The sequence below is a fragment of the Mus caroli genome, unplaced genomic scaffold, assembly GCF_978045245.1.
Source record: "Mus caroli unplaced genomic scaffold, Mus_caroli_1 scaffold_9, whole genome shotgun sequence".
Taxonomy (NCBI): Eukaryota; Metazoa; Chordata; class Mammalia; order Rodentia; family Muridae; genus Mus; species Mus caroli.
The window spans coordinates 94,357,754-94,382,017 of NW_028227264.1; the positions used below are offsets into that span (position 1 = coordinate 94,357,754).

The following is a 24,264-nucleotide window of genomic DNA, read 5'->3' on the forward strand; positions in this document are numbered from 1 at the left end:
CACACGCTGGTGCATAACTACATATTTCTTATATGTGTGTCTCTTACTCTGAATTCCTTCATCAGTGGTTTTTCTAAATCCCATTTTCGTCAGCTGTTTAATTATTCCCCACTTCCTTCCAGTTCTCACACATAAATTTTACATAACTGAAACCATTCTGCTTATTTATTCTATAAATAAATAACAAGCTCCTAACATGGTCAAATGCTGCTCAAGGCACCAAGTAACCAGCTAGCTAAACACCTACAGTCCTTATCCTTTGAGAGTTTACAGAAGAACAGACAGACATCCCAGTAGAGTCAACCTGGAGGGTCACATGGCATTAAGACATCATCAAGAGATGACAGAAGCCCGGTCTATAGTGGCAGAGTGAAATAGAAAGAATCAGACCAATTAGGGGAACCATCTGGAGGTTGGATGGATAGGATTGGAGGGAGGGATGTGAATGTGAGGATTCTGGTGAGAAGACTGATGGATGAAAGCATCAGAAGTAGTATATGCTGATATGGGACTTGCTAAGGGAGTAAGGTATCTCTCAAGTTCAAGATACTTGTATGGCATCAAAAGGATATATCAAGATAGGCCTGAAGGTCATAGGATGGATACTGGCTAGACACAAAAGAAATCTGAATGTACGGAAGATATGTAAAGCCATGGAAGTGGATAAGTGGATAAGATTGTATGGACAAAGAGTAAAAAGAATGAGTCCAAACTGGAATATATATAAGCATATATATATATACACATATGTGTGTGTATGTATATGTGTATATATATATCCCATATATATGTATATATGTGTACATTATATCATTTATTATATATATGATATACTGTATATATGATAATATATGTGATACATTATATATAGATACATATTTTTTTCCTAGAGTCAACAAGATGTGATGTGACATAAGGAGAAGTGGAGAGGTTAAGTGTTGGTTTGAGTGAGAATGGCACCCACAGGCTCATATATTTGAATACTTGGTCCCCAATTGATGAAACTTTTTAGGAGGGATTAGAAGGTATGGCCTTACTAGAGGAGGTATATCACTGGGGGTGGGCTTTGAGGATTCAAAGACTTTTGGCATTCCGAGTGTCCCATTCTGTCTACTTGTGGATCAACATACAAACGCTAAGCTGTCTGAACTGTCTGAACTGTCAAGCCTTTACCATCCTCACGGAGTAAACCTAAATCCCTGTAACTGTAAGCCCAATTAAAGGCTTTATTTACAAGCTGCCTCAGCCATGCTTTTCTGTCACAACAATAGAAGAGTAACTAAGACAGGGTGTGTTATGCGCAGGCAATGGAAGAGGGGGTTTCATGGATGCTCCTGGTCAGGACTTTGAGGTGCTCAGTGGTCAAGAGTGCTCACTCCACAAGCATAGGGACCAGAGTTTGGACCCCAGGACACACAAAAGGCTGGGTATCTCTGCAAATGCCTAGAACCTCAGCTCTAAGCCAAGTGGACCCACAAGGACCATTAGAGCTTGCTGCCTTCCAGACTAAGCTAAAAAAAATGTGAGCCCCAAGTTTAGGGAAAGACCCCTCTCAAAGGAGTCAGTGGAGAGAGACAGAAGAGGAAACCTGCTGCCCTATATAGGTGTGCATAGCCACATACAAGCATATACACATATAAGTAAGCAAAGATTAATTAATTAATTAATTAATTAATTATAAAGGAACACTGCCAATCATCCCAGTAGGACAAGGACTTTAGGGTAGAGGTCAACAGTGACCTTGGCAAGACCAGGATCAAGGGAAAGGTGAAGGAGCAGCCAGGGAGGAAATAAAAGCCAGCATACTGTTTCAGGTACAGTAGGAGGGGCTCAGAGTCAGGAAGCAAAGGTGTGTGTGTGTGTGTGTGTGTGTGTGTGTGCGCGCGCGCACGCGTGCGCACACACACACGCGCATTGGCGAGAGAGGGGGAGGGAGGGGGAGGGAGACTCTGAGATCCTGATGAATACAGTAAAAAGCTCAAGCTCTGGCTTCCATAGTGATTTGAAGGCGCTCAGATTTTTGAACACTTGGTCCCCAGTTGGTGGCACTCAGTGGTACAACTTTGTTGGAGGAAGTTCATTACTGAGTGTGTGTGTGTGTGTGTGTCTTTGAGATTAAAATCTTGGCACTATTTTTTTCTCTCTCTCTCTATCATGCTTACAGTTCAAGGTGGCTTCCTGCTTTCCATCCCCTCTTGCCATTTGCCCCCTTGCCTCCACCCCACCACCATGGTCTGGCTCACGTCCCTCTGGAACCACAAGCCCTGGCTAACTCTCCTTTCTCTAAGCTGCCTTCGTCCTGGTGTTTTATTGCAGCAACAGAAAAGTAACTAAGAGAGCTTCCCCAACCCAATATGAGAACTCTTACCAGATTCATGGCTCTTTGTTGAGCACAGCTGAACAAAGAGGAAAGGGTAGGACTCTGGGGTCAGATGGGATGCAGGGATGGTTGGAAAATCAATTAGACTGCAATAAACACGGGGCCAAGGAACTCACTGCTGCAGAACATTCCATCATGTGGACATGCAAGGACCTCATTTTACTTAACTTTTCTCTTTATTGCCAAACCGGTTTCTAATGCTATAAATGCCGTCGCCATAGAGGCTTATGTGTAGGGCTTTCTTCTTTCAAGTTGCTCCCTTGGATTCTATGCCTGGAATTAGCGATTTAAACAAACTGAATATATTTATTACTTTTGAGACATACTGCCAAATTGCTTTCCAAAAGGGTTGTGCTAATTGGCATCAGCAACACTGGGTGTTGGCATAACTTATTATCTCTTTAATTTGTATTTATTCCATAACTAGCAAGGTTGAACCTATTTCCATATTTATAGCTACTTTCCCAAACCTGCTCTTTGAGGACGTATGCCTTTGATCACTTGCTTTTTCGTGTATTAATCTTTCTCTTTTTCTTTTTCCCTAGTTTTCTTGTCTTGAGAGATTTTAGCTATGGCAAATACCTTGCAGACGTATATGCGTTATTAATTCATTTTCCCTCTTGTATAGTTACTTTTGCCAGTGTTTGGGGGTTAAAGCCATAAGCTAGGCAACCCCTCTACTGCCTAGACTACTCTAGCCCAAAACTGTTTTTAAAGTACACTGATTGTATAAATATTTTTCTTTTGTCATTACATACTTCAGAGCTAAGAAAAATTATCATACCTTCACACTATGTGACATATGATTCCATTCTCTGTGACTCTTTATGTAAGTTACTCAATTATCCTAGATTCACTTTATATATTTTTAAATATTTTATTGTTTTATTTTCTTGTATGTGTTTAAGAGAGAGTGTGAGTGTATGCCGTGTATGTGTGTGTGTTTGTGTGTGTGTGTGTGTGTGTAGTTGCCCATGGAAGCAGGAAGCGACCGTCAGATCTGGAATTACAGGTGGTTGTGAACCACTCAACATAGGAGTTGAGCTTTGGAAGAGCCAGCAGTGTTCATAACAGCAGAGCCCTTTCATCAACCCTGAATTATGTACTTTTAAATTTAACATGAATTATGAAGTGAATGTCTCCATAGTTTGTAAGTTATTGCTTTTTATAAAATTCTAGTTCTCCTTATTTTATAACATCTGATCTTTAAAATTCTTATATTCATCTTTGAGTTGTATTCTATCATTCATCTTACTATTTTAAAGTCAGAACAAATTAAGAACTAATGTTGTCATCCATTGACTAGTATATACATACTATACAAACATACAATGTATTTGTGTAATAATGCATTTGTTTATAATTAAATAACAGTGGTCGTGCATATATATATGTATACATGTATATGTGTATATATATATGTATATATATATATATATACACTAGATATTCAAATCAGCTCATATTATTCCAAATAAATACAGTATTAATATAAAGTAATTCCTACTCATTTCAAAATCTATAAAAGTAAGTCATGGAAGTAACTTCTCCTAAGAAACATGGGATGTTTATGGATATACATAGATGTTTTTCCTACTTTCCAAAGAGATATCTTCTACATATCTATTTATACTTATGTTTCTAATTGAGAAGGTTATACAATGACAAACTATAAATAGGCTCAACAGACCACTCTCTGTTTTGCTACCTTCTTATTATGAAGGGGGAAAAAAGGCTGAGACAAACTGTTGCAAAGCCAAAAAACATTCTGTTTTTGGTAGCTGTCTCCAAAAAGTGTCTTTTAGTAAAAGTAATTGGGCTTTTTGTTTGCTTGGTTTTTGTTTTCCAAGACAAGGTCTCTGTGAAGCTTTGGCTGTCCTGGAACTCACTCTGTAGACCAGGCTGTAGGCCAGGCTGGCCTTGAACTCAAGAGATCTGCCTGCCTCTGTTTCCCAAGTGCTGGGATTAAAGGAATGTGCCACCACTTTTCAGCTTAAAAGTCACTTTTAAATACAGGAAATACACGTTGTTTCTGAAGTTTGTACCTGAATACTTCCATTGCTTTTATAAATGAATTATTTTTCCAAATTATTTTTCCAGTTGATAGTTGTTTACCTGACACACTGTATGATTGCTGAGAATTGAGTGAACATCTGTATTTATATTTATTTATTTATTTAGTGCAGTTTTTGATATTTTTAAATTTTGGGGATGCTAGGGAGTGTGTGCTCTCTCAACCAACTTACATCTTGGAATCCTACAATGGTTTTTCAAATGAATATATTTAGAATATATGCATCAGTTTAGGGTTAGCAAACAGTGACATTTTTCTGTATTTCATTTCAATTATTTATATTACTTGCTTTTTGTAATTTTTTTTTATGTCTATGAGCACACTGTAGCTATCTTTAGACACACCAGAAGAGGACATTGGATCCCATTACAGATGGTTGTGAGCCACCATGTGGATGCTAGGATTTGAACTCAGAACCTCTGGAAGAGCAGCCAGTGCTCTTAACCTCTGAACCTTCTCTCCAGTCCCCAATTACTTGCTTCTTGTATGACTGGCCAAGAGATACTGTTGACACAATCAGTGCTGGTAGAATTTCTTTCCATTCTGATTTGTGGAAGAGTCTCTTTGCCACCTCTCCTTTAGAAACCAGGTTGTTTTGTGGGAAAAAAAAAAAGAAGTTTTCTGTTCCTAATCCATCATATTCTTATTGGTAAATGATTTTCACTTAACACTAACACTCTGTATGTGTTGAGTACAAGTGTTCTTATTAACTGCATGTGTAATGCAATGGGACCATGTCTGCACAGTGACTTGGGTTCCGGTTTTACTGGCCTCCCTTCTCCATTACGCTAGCCATTCAACTGGGAAGGCCACGCTCATAAGCTGTGCTCGTAACCAATGCCTCCATACTAATCTCCATGCTTGTGATGGCTGATCTTGGTTGTCAACCTGTCTGCATCTGGAATCAACTATAACCCAAGCAGCTGGGCACAGCTGTGAGCATTTTCTTGCTTGGATTTGAGATCTGAAGATTCACTGTAAACCTAGGCCACATTTGGTGGCAGCCCACATAAAAAGACCTTGAAGAAGGGAGCTTTTGCTTTTTGCCAGTTCAGTCTCACTCTTGCTAGCAAGTTCATCTATCCTGTTACTGAAGCATTTCTTTGCCGCTATCAGAGCTTTCTTCCTAGGCTGGGTAACAGACGCTTTCTAGAATGTACCTGGGATTCCAGTATCAGATTGGAACTGTAAAGATATGCAGTCTCATGTACTGAGCAACTACTAGATCCTTGGCCTTGTGGTTGGGAGACATCGATTTTTTGACTTCTCAGACTACAGTCTATAAACCATTTTAGTAAATCCCTTTTTAAATTATATATATATATATATATACGTATATATATATATATATGTACGTATATATATATATATTTACACAAACATATCTCCCTTCCTCCCTCCCTCCTTTAGAGAGCCCTGACTAAGACAATGCTCACATAATCACACGGAGACAGATGAGCACCAACAAGAAATTTCGGTTCAATAGGAGACTACACCGCCTTCTTCTTCTTCTTTCTGCTCAACAAAAACCTTAGAGAAATCCATCCCAGACTAACAGGTGCTTCTCTAATTAATTCTTTTAATTATGAATCCCTCAGTGAAGATGAAGACATCCTATTCTCTGGCTGCTTTTGGGTAATGAAATAAGGCTTCTTATGAGCCGAGGTTCTGTAATATATTTTTTATTCCATACCTGCAAAGGTGCTGGGATGTTGGCAGGCATATGATGGACAGCTAGCAAATACTCTTTGACCTTACATAATAGATTGTATTGGGGACAACCACAGACTGCCATCTCTTTAGGTAAGGGTCGGGTATTATTGAAACGGTGACCTGAGGCTTTCGTGTACGTCACAGATGGCCATGGAGTAAGAAATACTTGGAAACAGCGTGATCAGGAGGAGCCAGGTCTGGTAACATGGCAGTAAAGCAGGAAGGGAGAAGAAAGGAGGGAGAGTAGGGAGAGCTGAAGAGAGAAAGAGGGGTCGAATCGCATCAGTAGTCTTAAAAGGAGCAATCTAGAGCCAACGAGTACAGCTAAGTGGGAGAGTGCTTGCCTCTGGCATGCATAAGATTCAATCCCTTGGTTGGGAGGAAGATAAGTGCAGAGATAGTTTTAAAGAAGACCTGAAGGGAAATTAGCAAATCATTGAGCCGGTGAGGTGGCTCAGCAGGTAAAAGATACCTATGGACAAGCCTGATAACCTAAGTTGGAGCCCCGGGGCCCACACGGTGGAAGAAGAGAACCCACTCCACCCATCCTCTGACCATAGACATGCTATGGCATGCACAAGCACACGTGAAATAGTAGCATATGAATTAAAAAAAAAAAAAAAAGAACTTATCTCTGATTTGTGGACAGGGATGTAATGGCTGCATGGGAAGCCTGCCAGGCCTACCGGTAAGCCACAGTGGGGACATGGGGTTGGGGAGGAGGAACGAGTGGTTGTGGGCAAGATTTTTGGCTCTGTGTTGTTTGATGTGGGGTCTCACTATGGAGTCCTAGCTGGCCTGAAACTTATTATGGAGACCAGGCTGGTCCCTCAGACTCACAATGAACATTCTGCCCTTGCCTCTTGAATACTGGGATTACAGCGGGTGATCTACTACTCCTGAGTGAGTGGAAACAGGTTTTTGAAATGTTCCAGATGACATGTAAATGGTGATTTGGCTATACCACCCCTAGATAGGTAAGCTAACTGTATAAGCAGCACTTAAGCAAGCTATTTTTTTCTTACTATTCTAAGGTATAGTATCATCCTTAACAGTTCTTTCAATGACAATGAGAAAAACTCCTTGCATAGTCTTAACCATGTATCAGAGTCCTGAGGATATCAAAACATCTTAATGCTTTCTGCCTAGCACTTAGCATCAAAGCCGGCTGTTTCTTCAGACCAGTAAGAAAAGAACTGACTACGCCTGTGTATGGATGGCTGAACTTCACTTACCCTGATTCTGACCCCCTGGCACGGAGCTGGCAGGAGTTTGGAGTTTTGGAGCTCGCCCTTGCTTCAGAGAGTGACAGGAAGCAACAATAGCAAGTAACTTTCAATCCATGAGTTCTGATCGGTCATGACTTGAAAGCTTGGTTCTTTTATTATTTATCACTCATTAAATGCCCTGGCTTTCCTTTATTAAATGTTAAATCATCTTAAGTGGCGTGGTTCTTGCTATTTGAAATGGCAAAGCGAGAAGAGAAAGTGGCCCATTTCCTTGTTAATGTGGCATTCACACAGAACACAGTGAGTGCAGCCGACAGGTCAACTGGCTGCTGACGAGGACTCTGTGCAATTACTCATAACACAAGAGCCATGATTAGGGAGGAAATGTCTCCTTACAGCCTCATGTAAGGAATTCTGTTCTCCTCAAGGCAGGGTGGGTGTGGGCATCAGGGAAGGCTCTGCTCCAATGCGCTCTCTGTGTCCCTCTTTCACGCCACGTCAAGAGCTTTTCAAGGGACCCAATCACCCTTTGGTGCATGCTCCTGCTTGACTCCTGTACCGGCAGTTGTTCAAAGACTGAAGACAGCAGTATTAAGACTGGCTGATCAAAATAAAATCCCACTGAGATCCACATTGCAGGGATCTGCTCAACTATAAGTCTGAGCTTATTGTTCCTCTATTTTTAAAATCAAGCTGGATGTCTTCTGCATAAAAAAAAATGCATCTTCTCTTTGATTTCAACCCCTAAAGGTCATCTTTACTTAGCAAGATGGCAGCCTCTATGGGGGTGGGCTGTACCATGCACGACCTGGCTATTACTGCATCCTTGGCACTTTGCAGATAGACAACATCTGGCAGGCCCTTACCATTCACCAACAGAATGAATGGAGTCCTGTCATGAAGCCTATTTCATTGTGAAAAGATTTTCTTTATACCCAGAAGGCAGCTGTACCATATCATAAAGACAATATCATAAAGACAAATAAAAGTATTTCCTCTTACTCTCTCTCGGAGGCTTCGAATTATCTGAATTTTCGGGCATTTTTTAGGTCCAGATGAAATATCCAGCCAGTTTTCAAAGCTCCCTGCATGTGTGCAATCCCCTTGAAAAGTGCACCTATAAAACAAAACAAACAAAAGACACCAACTGATAAATTGTCACACACATACATTAATTACAGCTTTCTCATGATCAGTAGTACAAAACACTTTGTATGGTAGGCTATTGATTTTGAATGAGAAAAGGGATTGGATATTAAAATCATGAAAAGCAGCAAAGAAACACCAAAGGGGTGTGTGTGTTTCATCAGGTTTAGGGACAGAGGACAAATGTTGACAACATGTTGAACTTCAGCTTCTAGGCTATCGTCCAAGATGACATCATCAAATACTTCAAATGGAAGGACACTCTTCCATGAATTCTAAACTAAAGAGTGCCTGTGGAGAAATTCCTCTTAAGACCAGCCCAGAAAAGGTTTACATTTTGAGTACATTTTAGGCTTGCAATACATTACCCAGAATACCAACCTATTGAGTGAGCTTCATTTTGTGCTCAAAAGAAATAATAAAGCTACTGTTTTGAGCTTTGCAACATGATGATTAAATGAAAATATTTCAAGGGCAGAGTCTGCCCAAGAATATGATAAGACATTCTGTAACCATCTGCTCCAGAACATTTATTTAGACAGATACCAAATTATATCAAAAGATATGAGCAAAACATTTTGCAAGGCCACTCTCCCAGGTCAGCCAGCTCAGGAGATGCCCCAAATAAATCTTAAACTGTGGCCAGAGCCAGGTCCTTTGATGAATAGATGCTCTCACACTGCAATCACTGGCTTCCTTGATGTGCTGGTCACTCCGGGTCACTTTAACTTCCCAGATGGGCCATCAACCCAATGAGGGGAGTGAGCACCAAGTACCACACTATCGTCAAGTGACACAGCACCATGCAGACAGTCCAATGAGAAGCATGGAGTAGCTTGAGAAACCGCACCCCTTCCAGGCAAAGATTAAAATGAAGGTGAGCCTGAGCAAACAACTGGAGTTTTAAAATAAAACTAAGAACTCCTAATTCATGAGATTCCAACACATAAATGGTGACAGCAATCACTGAGGGCCAGCACAGTTATGAATGGGCCCAAACGATACATTGACTTCAAAAGATTTTATTTCTCCTTCCTCTTTTTTTTTCATTATTTATTTCACTTTACATCCTGATCACAGCCCTCCTCTCCTCCCAGTCCCACCCTCCCACCCCTCCCCCTTCCCTTCAGCCTCCATGGGTATCAGCCCAACCTGGCACATCAAGTTGCAGTAGGACTAGGTGCATCCTCTCCCACTGAGGCCATGCAAGACGGCCCTGAAAGGTGAAAGGGAGCCAAAGGCAGGGAACAGGGTCAGAGACAGTCAGTCCTTGTTCCGAGTGTTACGGGAGACCCACATGAAGACCAAGCTGTACATCTGCTACATATGTATAGGGGCCGTAGGTGTAGCCCCTGCATGCTCTTTGGTTGGTGGCTTAGTCCCGGGGAGCTCCCGTGGGCCCAGGTTAATTTACTCTGTAGGTATTCTTGTGGTGTGCTTGACCCCTCCAGCTCCCTCAACCCAACCTCTCTCTTACTCTTCCTCAAGACTCCCCAGTCTTTGCCTAAAGTTTGGCTATGGGTCTGTTTATCTGTTTCCATCAAGTGTTGGGTGAAGCCTCTCAGAGGCCAGTTATGCTAGGCTTCTGTCTGCAAGCTTAGCAGAATATCATTTCTCGTGTTAGGAATTGGTTTTTGCCCATGGGATGAGTCAAGTTGGGCCAGCCACTGGTTGGCCCTTCCCCAAGTCTCTGCTCCATCTTTATCCCCAGACATCTTGAAATCAGGGTTGAAGGTTTTATGGGTGGGGTTGGTGTCCCCCTCCCTCCCCTGGAAGCCCCACCTATCCTCTCTCTCTTATTCTTAACAGTTTAGGTCTCATGGCTTTTCTTTGAGTTTTGTGCTCATTTGGATATGACAAATTTAGAAATAGGAAGTTGGTTAAGTTTTTCTAGCCGCCATTCCCAAGTCCCCTTAGCTTGTCACCCACCAGGGAACTGGGCTCCCCAGGAGCACATATGTGTCCCAACCCTTCCTACATCTGGGTTAGCTCTTCTCCAACTTCATAACCAAAGGGATTTTCATTAGTGATTCTCCAAGGCCATAAATCTATCTGACCCATGATGGCTCACTCGTTCGTCACAGACATTAAGTTCAAATTAGACCTCTCTCAATGTCAGAGGGAGTTTGCCAGTGTGGCAGCTCTGGAGTACAGAGAATGACAAGGCTGGTGCCTTATTTGTATCTGAAAAAGTTCATGACTGTCAAAACTCCCTGTCTCTCCTGGGCCCTCTGGCTTGTACCAAGGCACTTCCTCTGTCTAGGAGAAAGAAGGGGAGAAAAATTAAGCCAATTCTACAGTGACTGGAGTACAAATATTTTTGTAGGCTCTTAATGCTGACTGGGAGTCAAGGCCTAAGGCTGCCAAAAAAGCAAGTGTAAAATATTTCATACAAATAGTGCTACAATTTGCCAATTTGTAGGCAGAAAAACCAGTCATGCTACGAAGTTATCACTCCCTTCTCTGAACTATAGCATTTCTTGTCGGAACCACACATTTTGGTATTTAATCATATGCTGTCTTGAATTACAACTTAACTGTTTCACATGGCCATGCCATTTCTCCCCGAGAAAGCACTAAGCCCCTGGAAGGGAGGGAGAACATCTTGATGTTTCTTTAGCAAATCCCTCAGCGTCTGCCAGCACGAGATGCAAATACTAGGGTTTCGATAAATATTTTTGAATGAATGGATGAAATATGAAATCTCTATAGGACTGTTCTGCTGGTGAATTTTCTTTCTAGAGCTTTGATTTATGTTTGACTCCTCTTTCTGGCAACGAGACTGATTTTCACATAAACCAAAAGTTTGGAGCTGAAGACCAAATTAGGAGGTAAGGTTAGTTTACTTATTTATTTATTTTTGAAAAGGAAAATGAAAGAACATATATACTGGACTGTTCATTTACTCTCCCCCCAGAAACAACAACTAACCGGGTTGCACATCTAAACATGAATTCTTTGTTTGTATAAGAAAGCCAAATCTGAATTTTTTTCTAACTCTCATTCTTTGCCCTTCACCAGTTTAAAAAAATAAAAATGAAAGAATAAAAAAGCAAACCACAACACCAAGTATGTATAACCAGATGGTCAACCAACAACAGTATCTTATTACTTCTCAAATATTGCAGATTGTAAAATCTCGACAGCACATTACCCACACATTCGCATTTCTCAAGGAGGGGGAGCAGAGCTCAGCGCTTCCACATCTTAGTAAACAAAACCAGGGGGTTTGAGATGATTTCTGTTGAAAAAGATCATTTTTATTCTTGTGGACCCGTCAAGGAAATGGCCAAATGGATAAATTCTCAAGCCATTCCTGGAATGACATGAAAATATCATTCCACTTGGCGATTGATGAGCCACTTGACCACTCGATGGGCAGGTTCTCCTTCTCCAGTTTCTGCCTCCATCCTCCACAGGGTCTCATGTAGACCAAGGTGGCCTCAAAATCACAATGCAGGAGGGCAAAGATGGCTTCAAGCGTCTCATCCTTCTGCCTCCATCTCCCAAGGGCTAGGATTACAAGCAAGCTCTCTAGTCAGCCACATCCCTAGATCTCTTAACTGGTTTCCATTCCATTTTGCCAGGCCATTTTGAATAGGAGGGAAACTGGAGTCATCTTAGCCCGAGTGTGTTCTGGAGAAAATGTCAGGGGTGTGTATGTGTTCGTTGTATGTTTGTATATGTGTTCGTTGTATGTTTGTGTGTGTTCTTTCTATGTTTGTGTATGTGTTCTTTGTATGTTTGTGTAGGTGTTCTTTGTATGTTTGTGTAGGTGTTCTTTGTATGTTTGTGTGTGTGTTCTTTGTATGTTTGTGTGTGTTTTCTTTGTATGTTTGTGTATGTGTTCTTTGTATGTTTGTGTGTGTGTTTTTTGTATGTTTGTGTGTGTGTTCGTTGTATGTTTGTGTATGTGTTCGTTGTATGTTTGTGTATGTGTTCGTTGCTTATGCTGGGGCATGTCCTCCCCCTCTTCCAAGGATCTGTGCAGCTTTGGCAGAAGACCCAGACTCGTATATTTATAAAAAATAAAGATTTATTTCTTAAGAAACTGGGATAGTTATGACTGGGCGCTTGACTCTGGTGAAATGTCTCTGGCTGTGTCATTCCCTGGGAGAAGAGGATGTCAGAAAAGACACAGAATTCACTGTTGCTAGTTTCTCCCTTTCATGGTGGGGGTGGGGTGCTCTTGATCTCCCATTAATCTCCACCTCACTCCTCAAAACTGACCGACCAGGGTGTAGGTTTCCAACACGCTTTTGAGAAGGACATACTCAAGCCACAGCATGCCATATCTGACCCTAAAACTTCATGTCCCTCTCACGTGAAAACCAGGCCAGAAAATTCATTCTATCTCAACAGGCCCCAAAGACTTAGCTGGCTCCATACTAACTCAAAATCTGGGCTCTCACCTAAAGTGGCTATGGGTATGTATGATGTATGATACATCCAGAGACAAATTCATCTCCGGCCCTGAGATTTTGAATGTAAATATGGTATGTGCTCCCAAAATGCAAAGATGAGACAGACAGACATTCTCATTCCATAAGAAAAACTAAGTGTGCAGAAACTGATTCCATGGAAGTCTACAGCCCGGCAAGGAGGAGAACCTTAACTCTTCAGGCTCCAAAATAATCTCCTTTAAGTCCATGCACCACATCCTGGCACAGGCACTCAGTCAGTTCTACTAATGTTAGGATGGGCTTAGTCCATTTGGTAGCTGTCATAAGTTAGGTCTTGTACCTGCAGCTGAAGGGTTTAGTGTTAGTATAATTCTGAGGTCTCAGAAGATACACCACTCCCATAAGCGTCTAGACATTGCTGTAGTAAAGACTCTCAACATACGCTCCTTTTATCCCTGTAGGAAGTTCTGTATGGACTCCCAGGCTGCCCGTGATAGCCTTTTGATTTTAGATGGAGGCTATCATAGGCTCCTAGCCCATGAACTATGCATAGGTATAAAACTAGTACCAAGTAGATGCTACCCTACCATGGTCTACCACATTGACCCTCCAGAATGTCAGTCCAAGCTGTATCTATGCCTGCCTGAGCCATAGCTTGGATGGCCAAGGAACACTGAACCAGAACACAAGCAGCAAAGTCCCAAAGTGGCCTAGCAAATGAATGCTGGGGACTTTAAGGAACCTCTCTGGCAGCTTTACCCTAAGGGTCCAACCTACTTTGAAGAGTGTCTTTGAGGTCATTCTCCTGTTACTCTTGATGACTAGAACCTGGTTGCCTTTTATATATAGTAATCTCCAGTAAGTGGTCCCGTGGTCACGCTCCAAATTCCATCTTCTAAAAATGCCTCTACATTCTTTATATGGCCAGGTGAGAATTTCCCAAAAATTTCTCCCTGCTTCCCTTTTAACTACAAACTCTGTATTTAAATTATTTTATTCTTTCACATCTTACTGTCTTCAGTAAAAGGTAATCACACAGCTTCTTCAATATTTAGCTTAGAAATTCTTCTACCAGAAACCCCGAATCTGTATTTCACAGAGTCCTAGATCATGGGCACAGTTCTACTAACCCCTTTGTAACTGTTAACGAGGTGTCTTAGTTTGGGGTTTATTGATGAGAAGAGACACCATGACCATGACAACTCTTATAAAGGAAAACATTTAGTTGGGGCTGGCTTATAGTTTCAGAGGTTCAGTCCATGATCATCACAGCAGGAAGCATGGTAGCATGCAGGCAGACATGGTGCTCGAGAAGGACCTGAGAGTTCTGCATCTTGATCTGAAGACAACCAGGAAGACCGGCATCCTCAGGCAGCTAGGAAGAAGCTCTTTACCACAATGGAGCTTCAAAGCCCACACCCGCAGTGACACACTTCCTCCAATAAGGCCACAGCTCCTAACAGTACCATTACCTATGGGCCAAGCATATTCAAATCACCACACTGTCTTTGTGTGGTGGTTTGAATGAGAAATGTCCCACATAGGCCCATGTATTTGATTACTTGGCCCTCAGTTGGTGGCACTGTTTGGGGAGGTTCTTTAGGAGGCGGAGCCTTGTTGGAGGAAGTAGGTAATGAGGGAGATGATTTGAGGTTTATAGCCCCTCCCCCTTCTCGTGTGCAGATGAAATGTGACCAGCCACCTTCCCACCCTTGCTACCAGGTCATGCATTCCCAGCCATGACTACCTCTTTCTCTCTACTGTAAGCTAAAATATTCTTTCTCAAGTTGCTTTTGGTCTAGCGTTTTAGCACAGCGACACAAGAGGAACTGACATAGATGACCTCTATTTCCAGTTCTGAATCTTTGCGCTTCACTTCCACTGGAGACCCTGTCAGAGGCCTTCACCTTCCATATTTCTACAAATATTCTGATCACGACCGGGTCTGTAATCTCTAGGAAGTCCCAGGCTTTTTCCACATTGCTGATCTGTACACCTACATTAGAATGACCCTGGCTGGAGGGATAGCTGAGCAGCTAAGGGCAGTTCCTGGACTTGCAGAGGACCGGGGTTCAATTCAAGCACACACCCTGGGTAGCTCACATTTGCCTATAACTCCAGTTTCTAGGCATCCAACTCTGTCTTCTGGCCTCTGTGGGCACCAGACATGCACATGGTACACATACTTACATACATGCAAGTTCTAACATATTTGTAAAATAAAAATAAATATTTTTTAAAGGAATCAGCACACTGCAATGGGTTTTTTCCCCCTCCCAATGTCCCAAGCTCTTAAAGCTTCTACCCATGACCAGTTCCCAGTCAGGCCCACGCTGTCAGGTATTGATTATATCTCAGCCTTACTACTGAGTACCAATTATGAGGCTAAGTCCATTTTGTATAATTATAACAGGATACCAGAAACTGAGTAATTTGTGAAGAATATTTTTTTTTCTTATAATTTTACAAGTCAGTGGCTGAAGGACCCAGACCTGGCAAGGGCATTTTTTTGATGCATTACCCTATAATGGAAGGGTAAGAAAAAGGCGAGACTGAGAGACAGAACTCACAGTCTCAAGCCTGTCTGGAGATGGCAGAGCCCTCATTCATAAACACCTCCCAACAGGCCCCACCTCCAACAGGCCCCACCTCCAACAGGCCCCACCTCCAACAGGCCCCACCTCCAACAGGCCCCACCTCCCAACAGGCCCCACCTCCAACAGGCCCCACCTCCCAACAGGCCCCACCTCCAACAGGCCCCACCTCCAACAAACTCCAGGAGAACATAGGTTTTTGCAGGGAACATTTTTTTTTTTTTTTTTTTTACCGTTTCTCATTTCTTTTTTTTTTTTTTTTTGATTTTTAATATTTTTATTACATATTTTCCTCAATTACATTTCCAATGCTATCCCAAAAGTCCCCCATAGCGCCCCCCACTTCCCTACCCACCCATTCCCATTCTTTTGGCCCTGGCATTCCCCTATATTGGGGCATATAAAGTTTGCAAGTCCAATGGGCCTCTCTTTCCATTGATGGCCAACTAGGCCATCTTTCGATACATATGCAGCTAGAGACAAAAGCTCCGGGGTACTGGTTAGTTCATCATGTTGTTCCAACAATAGGGTTGCAGATCCCTTTAGCTCCTTGGGTACTTTCTCTAGCTTCTCCATTGGGAGCCCTGTGATACATCCAATAGCTGACTGTGAACATCCACTCCTGTGTTTGCTAGGCCCCGGCATCGTCTCACAAGAGACAGCTATATTTGGGTCCTTTCAGCAAAATCTTGCTAGTGTATGCAATGGTGTCAGCGTTTAGAAGCTGATTATGGGATGGATCCCTGGATACGGCAGTCTCTAAATGGTCCATCCTTTCATCACAGCTACGAACTTTGTCTCTGTAACTCCTTCCCTGGGTGTTTTGTTCCCAATTCTAAGAAGGTGCACAGTGTCCACACTTTGGTCTTCATTCTTCTTGAGTTTCATGCGTTTATCAAATTGTATCTTATATCTTGGGTATCCTAAGTTTTGGGCTAATATCCACTTATCAGTGAATACATATTGTGTGAGTTCTTTTGTGATTGTGTTATTTCACTCAAGATGATGCCCTCCAGGTCCATCCATTTGGCTAGGAATTTCATAAATTCATTCTTTTTAATAGCTGAGTAGTACTCCATTGTGTAAATGTACCATAATTTCTGTATCCATTCCTCTGTTGAGGGACATATTTAAATCACAATAGAATCAATCTGAAAGCCAAAAGATCTCAATCCCTACCTGTGCTGGTTGGCCCTAATGGCAACTTGTCACAATTTAGAATCACCTGAGTAAAAAGCCTCACCGGAGGACAGCCCTGACTGCCCTGCTTGATCTGAGAAGAGCCACTCCGAAAGAGGATGGCACCTCCTGGTAGCAGCCCAAATTAAAATGGATATTTTGCTCACTTGGTCCTCCATCTTGCCGCTTTAATTAATTCACCTGCCTCTGCCGCTGCTGGTTCCTTCATTGACATTAGAGTCAGAGCCGGTGTTTCCAGGCTGCTCTTGTTGACTGGGGACTAGCGGCTCTCCAGAAACACTCCAAGTTTTTGGCAGGAGATAAAGATTGTTGGCGTACCCAGACTTGTAGACTTGGTAACTACTGGGTTCTCAGCTTCCCCACGGTGAGATTGTCATTCTGGGATTACTCTAACTGCTGAGGGACACAGCCTCAAGGACCAAGCAATTACCAGGTTCTCAGGTATGAGATAGCAGTTGTACTATTTCAATGAAGCTGATTTCATACATACATACATACATACATAAATACATACATACATACATCTGTGTGTGTGTTGGTTCCTCTAGAAAACTCTGACTAAGTCACTGTTTTATTTTATTTTGTTCCTATTCCTAGTTAGATCTCATGCCTACGTGATAAAGTCAATAAGTAGATACAAATCTACTTGAAAATTAGAACATAAAACTGTCCAACTGCAAAGAAAAAAAAATTTCCTGAAGGAAAAACAAAAGTTAATTTAAATTAAAAAAAAAAAAAACAAGCTTTCCTTAGGTGAAAACTCTTTATGTGGTAACAATTAGTGCATGCAACTATTTAAGAAGCCTCTTCTCGGCTTACTAGAAATGTGTTATAGACTCAATTTGTTTAAAATAATAATAGACTTTAATACAGCCACTTGAATATATAAGAAAATGGATCCCCCTACCCATCTGCAACCCAGAAAACATGTTCCAAGCTACTCAGCCTCAAGTGGCCAATGGAGCTTCCGGACACTGCTAAGCTCACTCTCTGACACTCAGAAACTACTCCCATGTGGTGAGTTTGCTTCCCAAGTCAGTAGAAATCTGTCTAGCACATCATATACCTGAAAAACCTCCACAACCCAAACATGGCAGCAACAGCACTTGTGCTGGGTACTTATCTGAGTGATTTCCCATTAGTTCTCTTTCCGTTGTAATGGCTCTCAACCTTTTTGATCCTGCAACCCCTTAATGCAACTCCTCATGTTGAGACAACCCCAACCTTAACCTTATTTTTGTTGCTAATTCCTAACTTTAATTTTGCTACTGTTATGAATTCTAGTGTAAACATGTGTGTTTGAAAGGGTCACTCGCCCTGTGAAGGGGTCGAGACCCACAGGTTGAGAACCACTCTTCTAGCATGTCCTAGGTTCAGAGGCACACAGGATCTCTCACTGACAGCCTCCTAGGACCCTGGCCTCCATTTTATAAGGTGTACGGGATAAGGCCTCTCAGAGTACCTCCCAGTTTCCTGGGGTCTCAACAGAATTTAGAAAGTGTGGCTAGGCTGAGCCAAGACCGGAAAGTGGGTCTCAGGTAACCAAAGAACAAAGAGGGGGGAGGCAGTTTTTAAGATGAAAATCTCGGTGAAGATTCTGGAGAGAATCACTTCACCAGGGTCCTCTAAGATGCCTTGTGGATTCAACATCCAAGCATCCAGTTCTGCTAAAGGTTAAAATCCCCGGTGGACCCAGCCTTACAAACTGATTGTGCTCCAAATACTGCTTGCCAACCATCTGTTTATAATATAAAATATATTTCCTTCATAGAAATAATATTATAAGCTGTGATTAGGTTTTCTGGGTTAGGCCACAAAACCTATTTACCCATAATGTAGCCTTGATATTATATATCTGCAATAAAAGAACAGCAGAAAACAAGGAGATGGCAGCCATTTGCATTATATAGCAGTTTTTCCTCTTCCTTACTTATTTGTGTGTCTGCTCAGTTGGTAGTCTGGGAATGGTGCCCAACTGGATCGACTTTTAAATTTATCATTATTGTATTTGTATAGCATTTCTATTTTTTAAAATGGGCCTGGCTTAAATTATTAATTGTTTTCATGCCAACATGAAGGACAGGGAGGCCCGCTTACGAAAACCTGAAACCTGAAGTTTTCCAGGCAGGTTGAAGTGTCCATCCACATACCGCGCCAGGGTGGGTGCGGGGACAGACCTTGAGAATCTGACTCTATTAGGCTAGAATCCCTCAGTAAAAATTTACCACTTACTCAACCTTGAAATAGAAACTCTGAGCTCAGAAATGTAACTCCCACTTCCTGCCACCAGAATTTCATCAGCATCCTCTAATCTAATTGTTCACCAAGAGCAGACAGTCCCTGAAGGAATCCGATAACTAAATATCAGGTAATTGGCTTGAACGTGGGGTGAGTGTGACCTGTCCCCAAGATCCTATACTGATAAGGTATCAGAAAACTTTTAACAAACCAGCAACCCAGCTCCGCTCCTCTCACATGGGCAACTGCATCCTCAAGAGGGGGATGGTTTGCTCCAAGAGCATCCCAAGGTCCTTTGCTAAGTGATTTGCAACAGGGGTGTACATCTTTAGGAAAGGTACAGCACACAAAGGAGGGACCAGGTGGTCTCAAGAGTCGGGTGACATTCATTACAGTTGCCAGTCCACAAGATGAAGGAGTCAGACTCCATTAAATGAAAGAGAACAGGAAGTCCCTGTGACCAACCAAACTATGAATTAAAGGCTCCTAGAGTCAGGAGCAGGGAGGGTGGGGTGGGGGGTGGGGGGAAGGATGCCAAAATACAAGACCAAAATAACTTGCTAAGGAAGCTGAAAAAAAAAAAAAAAACAACTGGCTCTTCATCACATCACTGGGTCTGCAAGTCAGTCTACGTGAGAGAATGATGCTAATAACACAGAAATATAGACTACTTTTTTTTTTTTAGAAAAGGCAAAAATGTCTTGTATGCCATGCAATGTCTTTTCACATGACTTGACTCATTTATTCCACACAAAACTAAACTAAACTAAACTAAACTAAACTAAACTAAGAAGTAGTTACCATGATTGTCCCAGATTAACAGATAGGGGGAACAGCTTTTACAAGAGTCCGCATTGCTTTCCTAAGGTGCTGTTAGTATACAGAGGGATTGAGATAGTGCATCAGGCAGTATGGCTTTCCAAGACCATTTTTGCATCCACTGTTCCATGTCGACACTGCAGTAGACAATACAACAGGTCACCAAGGGGCCCTTTTCCTTACACCGTTGTTTGGTGCCCCTGTGACAGAATGTCATGAGTAGGAAATTTATTTATTTATTTATTTATTTATTTATTTATTTATTTATTTATTTATTTATTTATTTATTTCTCAACTCCAAGGGCCCATAGGAGGTCCAAGGTCAGTTTCTTGCATCCAGCTACAGCCATCTTGCTACATCATTCTATGGCAGAAGGCAGCAATGCAGGAGAAGGTGTATGTGCACGAAATAGTAAGAAATCAGAATTGCAGCCTGAGTCTCTTTTATAACTGGCATTGGGCCATTCATGAGTGTAGACCTAAATATGTATGAACCTCCCGCCTCCCAACACTGTTATGCTAAGGGACTGTTTCCAATACAGGCTTTATGTGGAGGCATTCACCACATAACACCCTCCCGTTGCTATGGCTCTCCCACTATTTCTATGACCAGTGGGAAGAACTCATTAATCGTCATGAAACAGGTTATCATTGTTACCACCTCCATGACAAACGAAAGGATACTAAGGTACAGGGAGAGTAGATAGCATGGTGTCTGTCAACAGCCCTCACATTCTCTCTACTGTCTCCAAAATGTTTATAGTCTTCCCTAGTAGGAACATCCTAAGTACCCAAGTGACACTTGGTTTCCCCAGGACATATCCATTAAGGAAAATATGGGTTATACTAGATTTTCAAAGTGAGATGATAGGGTTCATGCCAAGAAGTTTGGGAAATAGAAGTCACATGAAATTAAATAGGTCCCCTGCTATACAAGCCTTCTGGGGCCTCAATGATGCATGTCACTGTGCTTTGTGACTTACCAAGGCAAGGATGAATGACATGCCAACTCTGAACCCTTGCAGAGTGTTATCTTAAGGGTCTAGAAATTCCACACACACACACACACACATTCGGAAGCAATTCCCATCAGTTTTGCCTGGGAAACTGTGATGGTTTTAGTGGGAATGGCTCCCATTGGCTCCTATGTTTAAATGCTCCTTAGTGGAACTGTTTGGGAAGGATTAAGAGGTGTGGCCTTGTTGGAGCAGGTGTGTCACTGGGGGGTAAGCTTTGAGGTTTCAAAAGCCCACACCAGACCCAATCTGTCTGACTGTTCCTGCCTGCTGCCTGTGGGATCAGGATGTGAAGGTCTCAGCTACTGCTCCAGCACCATGCCTGTCTGTGTCCTGCCATAATGATCATGGTCTAACCACCTAAAATTGTAAGTAAACTTCCAATTAAATGCTTTCTTTTAACAGTTGCCTTGGTCTTAGTGTCTCTTTACAGCAATAGAGCAGTATCTAAGACAGCAATAATGTCCATGGCAGAGTCAGAAAACTTGTACCTTAAACAAATACAAAATGCTAATGACTAGATAGGTCTTAGTAATAAGGTTGACCAGATGTCCATTCACATAGCCTTTTCTATATTGGTTCACTATCTAGAATGTGTTCCTACATACAAAGGCATGCACAGCCCAAGGCTTCTTCCAAGACTTTTACAGCTCTTCCATCTCCCAGGAAAAAAGGGTTTGGGTCTCTCCTTGTGTCTCAAACAGCAGCTATTAAGAGTATTTATTGACTGTCTCCTCCCCACACTAATTTTTTATTCTCCAGGGCACACAGCCTTGTTCATCTTTGTTTCCCCCAGAATCTAGAAAAGGGTCTGGTCCATTACTGGTGTTCAGCAAAGTTTATCTGAATTAGGATGAGAATTAAAGTTTAAAGGGACTAAATTCTTCTCCATGTCTTCCAGATACCTGCCTAAGTCATTTTATTGATTTTTGTTCATTAGGTCGGTCTGTTAACTGGCATGGTGGAAAGTCAGTCTTTGTCTTGAAACTTAGAGCTGTTTAGCCCACATAAAACACATTTGCAGACCGAAACACTCAAACAAAAGGGATGTGTGGCCTTCACTCTATGCAGTTCTTCATCAAGTGACAAGTGCGGTGTACCAAAAGTTCTCACTTTTCAATTCCAGTATAGACCTTACATGGAAGAATGTTGAGGAGGTGTTTAGAAAAACTAGGCAGCATGGAGACAGAAGTGAGAAAGTGATGCCTCTTGGCCCAGGATGGTCTGGCTTCTACCTCTACCTTAGACACCCCCTATGTCATTAGGAAGAACTATAGAGGTGTTGAGGGCCCATTTCCCTAGCAATGACTGGGTGGGGGCAATACTATTAGCCCTTCCTCTGAGGTTCATATCAACTCCTATCTCAACTATCAGAAACAGCACACACTCCAAATAGCAGAATGCAAACAGCCTAGCATTTCAAGATGGTACGAGAGCAAAACCAAAGACTGGCAGGCAGGGCTCAGAATGCAGATCTGAACACTGTGTTCAGATGTGGAGGAGCTGCTGAGAACAGGACAAACACGAGGTCACAGAGACAAGTGGAAACATTTGAGGAATTTTTAAAAAGCCGATCAATATATTCTTATGAAAGTGCCCTGCCACAGATAGGTCATTAGGGGAAAAAAAACCCAACTTCTATTCCATTAAAACATGTATTTACTAGAAGGGGTGCTCTTAATGGGACTTGTTGGAAGTTAGAGCATCACTTAAAGAGATGGTGCAGATAAGTACGGGAGTTGAAATGCTGAGGCCTGAGTTCCTTGTTGCCAACTTTTACCAAACAAACCAAACTGGCTTATGTACAAGGTACAGAAAACTGCCAACTGCCTGTGGGGCCAATAGTGGAGCTGTGCCCCTCAACAGTCGTGGGCTTCTTTTTCTTCTATGGCAAGTGGGTATCTTCGTTTCTATCGCTATGGCGAAACACTACGACCCAAAAGCAAGTTGGGGAGGAAAGGACTTATTTGGTTTGCACTTCCAGATCATAGTCTATCATTAGAGGAAGCCAAGATAGAAACTCAAGCTGGACTGTAACCTGGAGGCAGGAACTGATACAGAGGCCATGGAGGGTAGTACTTACTGGCTTGCTTTCCCTGGCTTGCTCAACCTGCTTTCTTATAGAACCTAGGACCACCAGCCCAGGGATGGCACCACCCATCATGAGCTGGGTCCTCCCCCACTGATCACTAATTGAGAAAATGCCTTACAGCTGGATCTCAAGGAGGCATTTCCTTAACTGAAGTTCCTTCCTCTCTGATGACTCTAACTTGTATCAAGTTGAAATATAAAACCAGCCAATGCAGTAGGCTTAGTCCATGGATCTTCCAGCAACTATTAAGGGAATAAAGAACCCAGGAGACTCAGCTTGGCCCAAGACCCCATTCTAGTGTGGGAAGGTCTCCTGAGTCCCTTCCAGCATCCACAGTAACCCAGATGCCCAGGTTCAGGCTGTGTCAGGGTCATTCAGGAAGGCCCCCAGGCCAGAACAGCAGATTCCTCTCTGCTCCCCACTGCTTCCACCCCACAGACAGTTGCCCTACTTGCTTCTATACAATTAGTTGGCACAATGGGGTCCTCACACAAGAAGGAGGGGCCGCCCCAAATCTCATCATTATCATTATCACTGTCATTAGAGTTGCACTGGACCATAAAGAAGTGTCACTGCACAGGCTTCAAGCCTGAGATCTACACATGGGAGGACATATCCTCAGCTCCAAAGAAGGAAAGAAGGAAGGTAGATATGTAATGATCTTCTGTCTCCAAGTGTCTTCTTGCTGGCCATTCTGCTAAATATTACAGTGGCCTTCCAGGACCCACAATTTAAAACTGCCAGCTTTCCCCACTCCTACTCAGTGTCCCTCTTTCCCTTTCTCAAGTTTATTTAGTCCTGCTTGCCTTCCCCTATGCAGCTTCCCTGCAGATTTTGAGACTGGTCTCTTCCCCCTGATGACATGCCCACCCAGACCCTCAGAATGCTACCCTCCTTGGATACAGTCATTGAAGGGGTAATTAGTTAAGGATTAACTAATTACCTCAAGTTGGGATTATCCTGGGCTTAAAGTCTGCACTGACTGGTATCTTGCTAGGAGGAAGGAGAGAGAGGTTTGGATGCATACAAGGAAGGTGATCACAGGAGATAGCGCCAAGGAGCCACAGGAACCACCATGGGACACAAGAGGGCAGATCTTGCACTAGAGCCTCAAAGGATATGTGGCCACATGACACCTTGGGTTCAAATGTCTGTCTTGCAGAAGTGCCACCAACTTTGTGGTAACTTCCGTTATGGTAACTCCGAGAAACTAAAATCCCTTACTCAAAAGACTTGCATGAGACTCTGGGTAACTTAATGAGAGCACCGAAAAATCCTAGAGCTGAGAACATAGGACGCATAGTAGGTGTTCAGTGTCTGTTGGACGAATGTGTAGAGTAGTTTCTGCAACTGGAGAGGG

At 42.4% G+C, this 24,264-nt stretch overlaps 1 protein-coding gene across 1 annotated transcript in view; it reads right to left on the bottom strand.

Moving 5' to 3' along the window:
- The window catches only part of Plxnc1 (plexin C1), a 157,806-nt gene that overhangs the window by 84,341 nt on the left and 49,201 nt on the right, over positions 1-24,264 (bottom strand). The window contains exon 5 of the mRNA XM_021175323.2: positions 8,399-8,513. Coding sequence (XP_021030982.2) covers positions 8,399-8,513 — 115 coding nt within the window. The remainder of the gene's footprint in view (positions 1-8,398; positions 8,514-24,264) is intronic.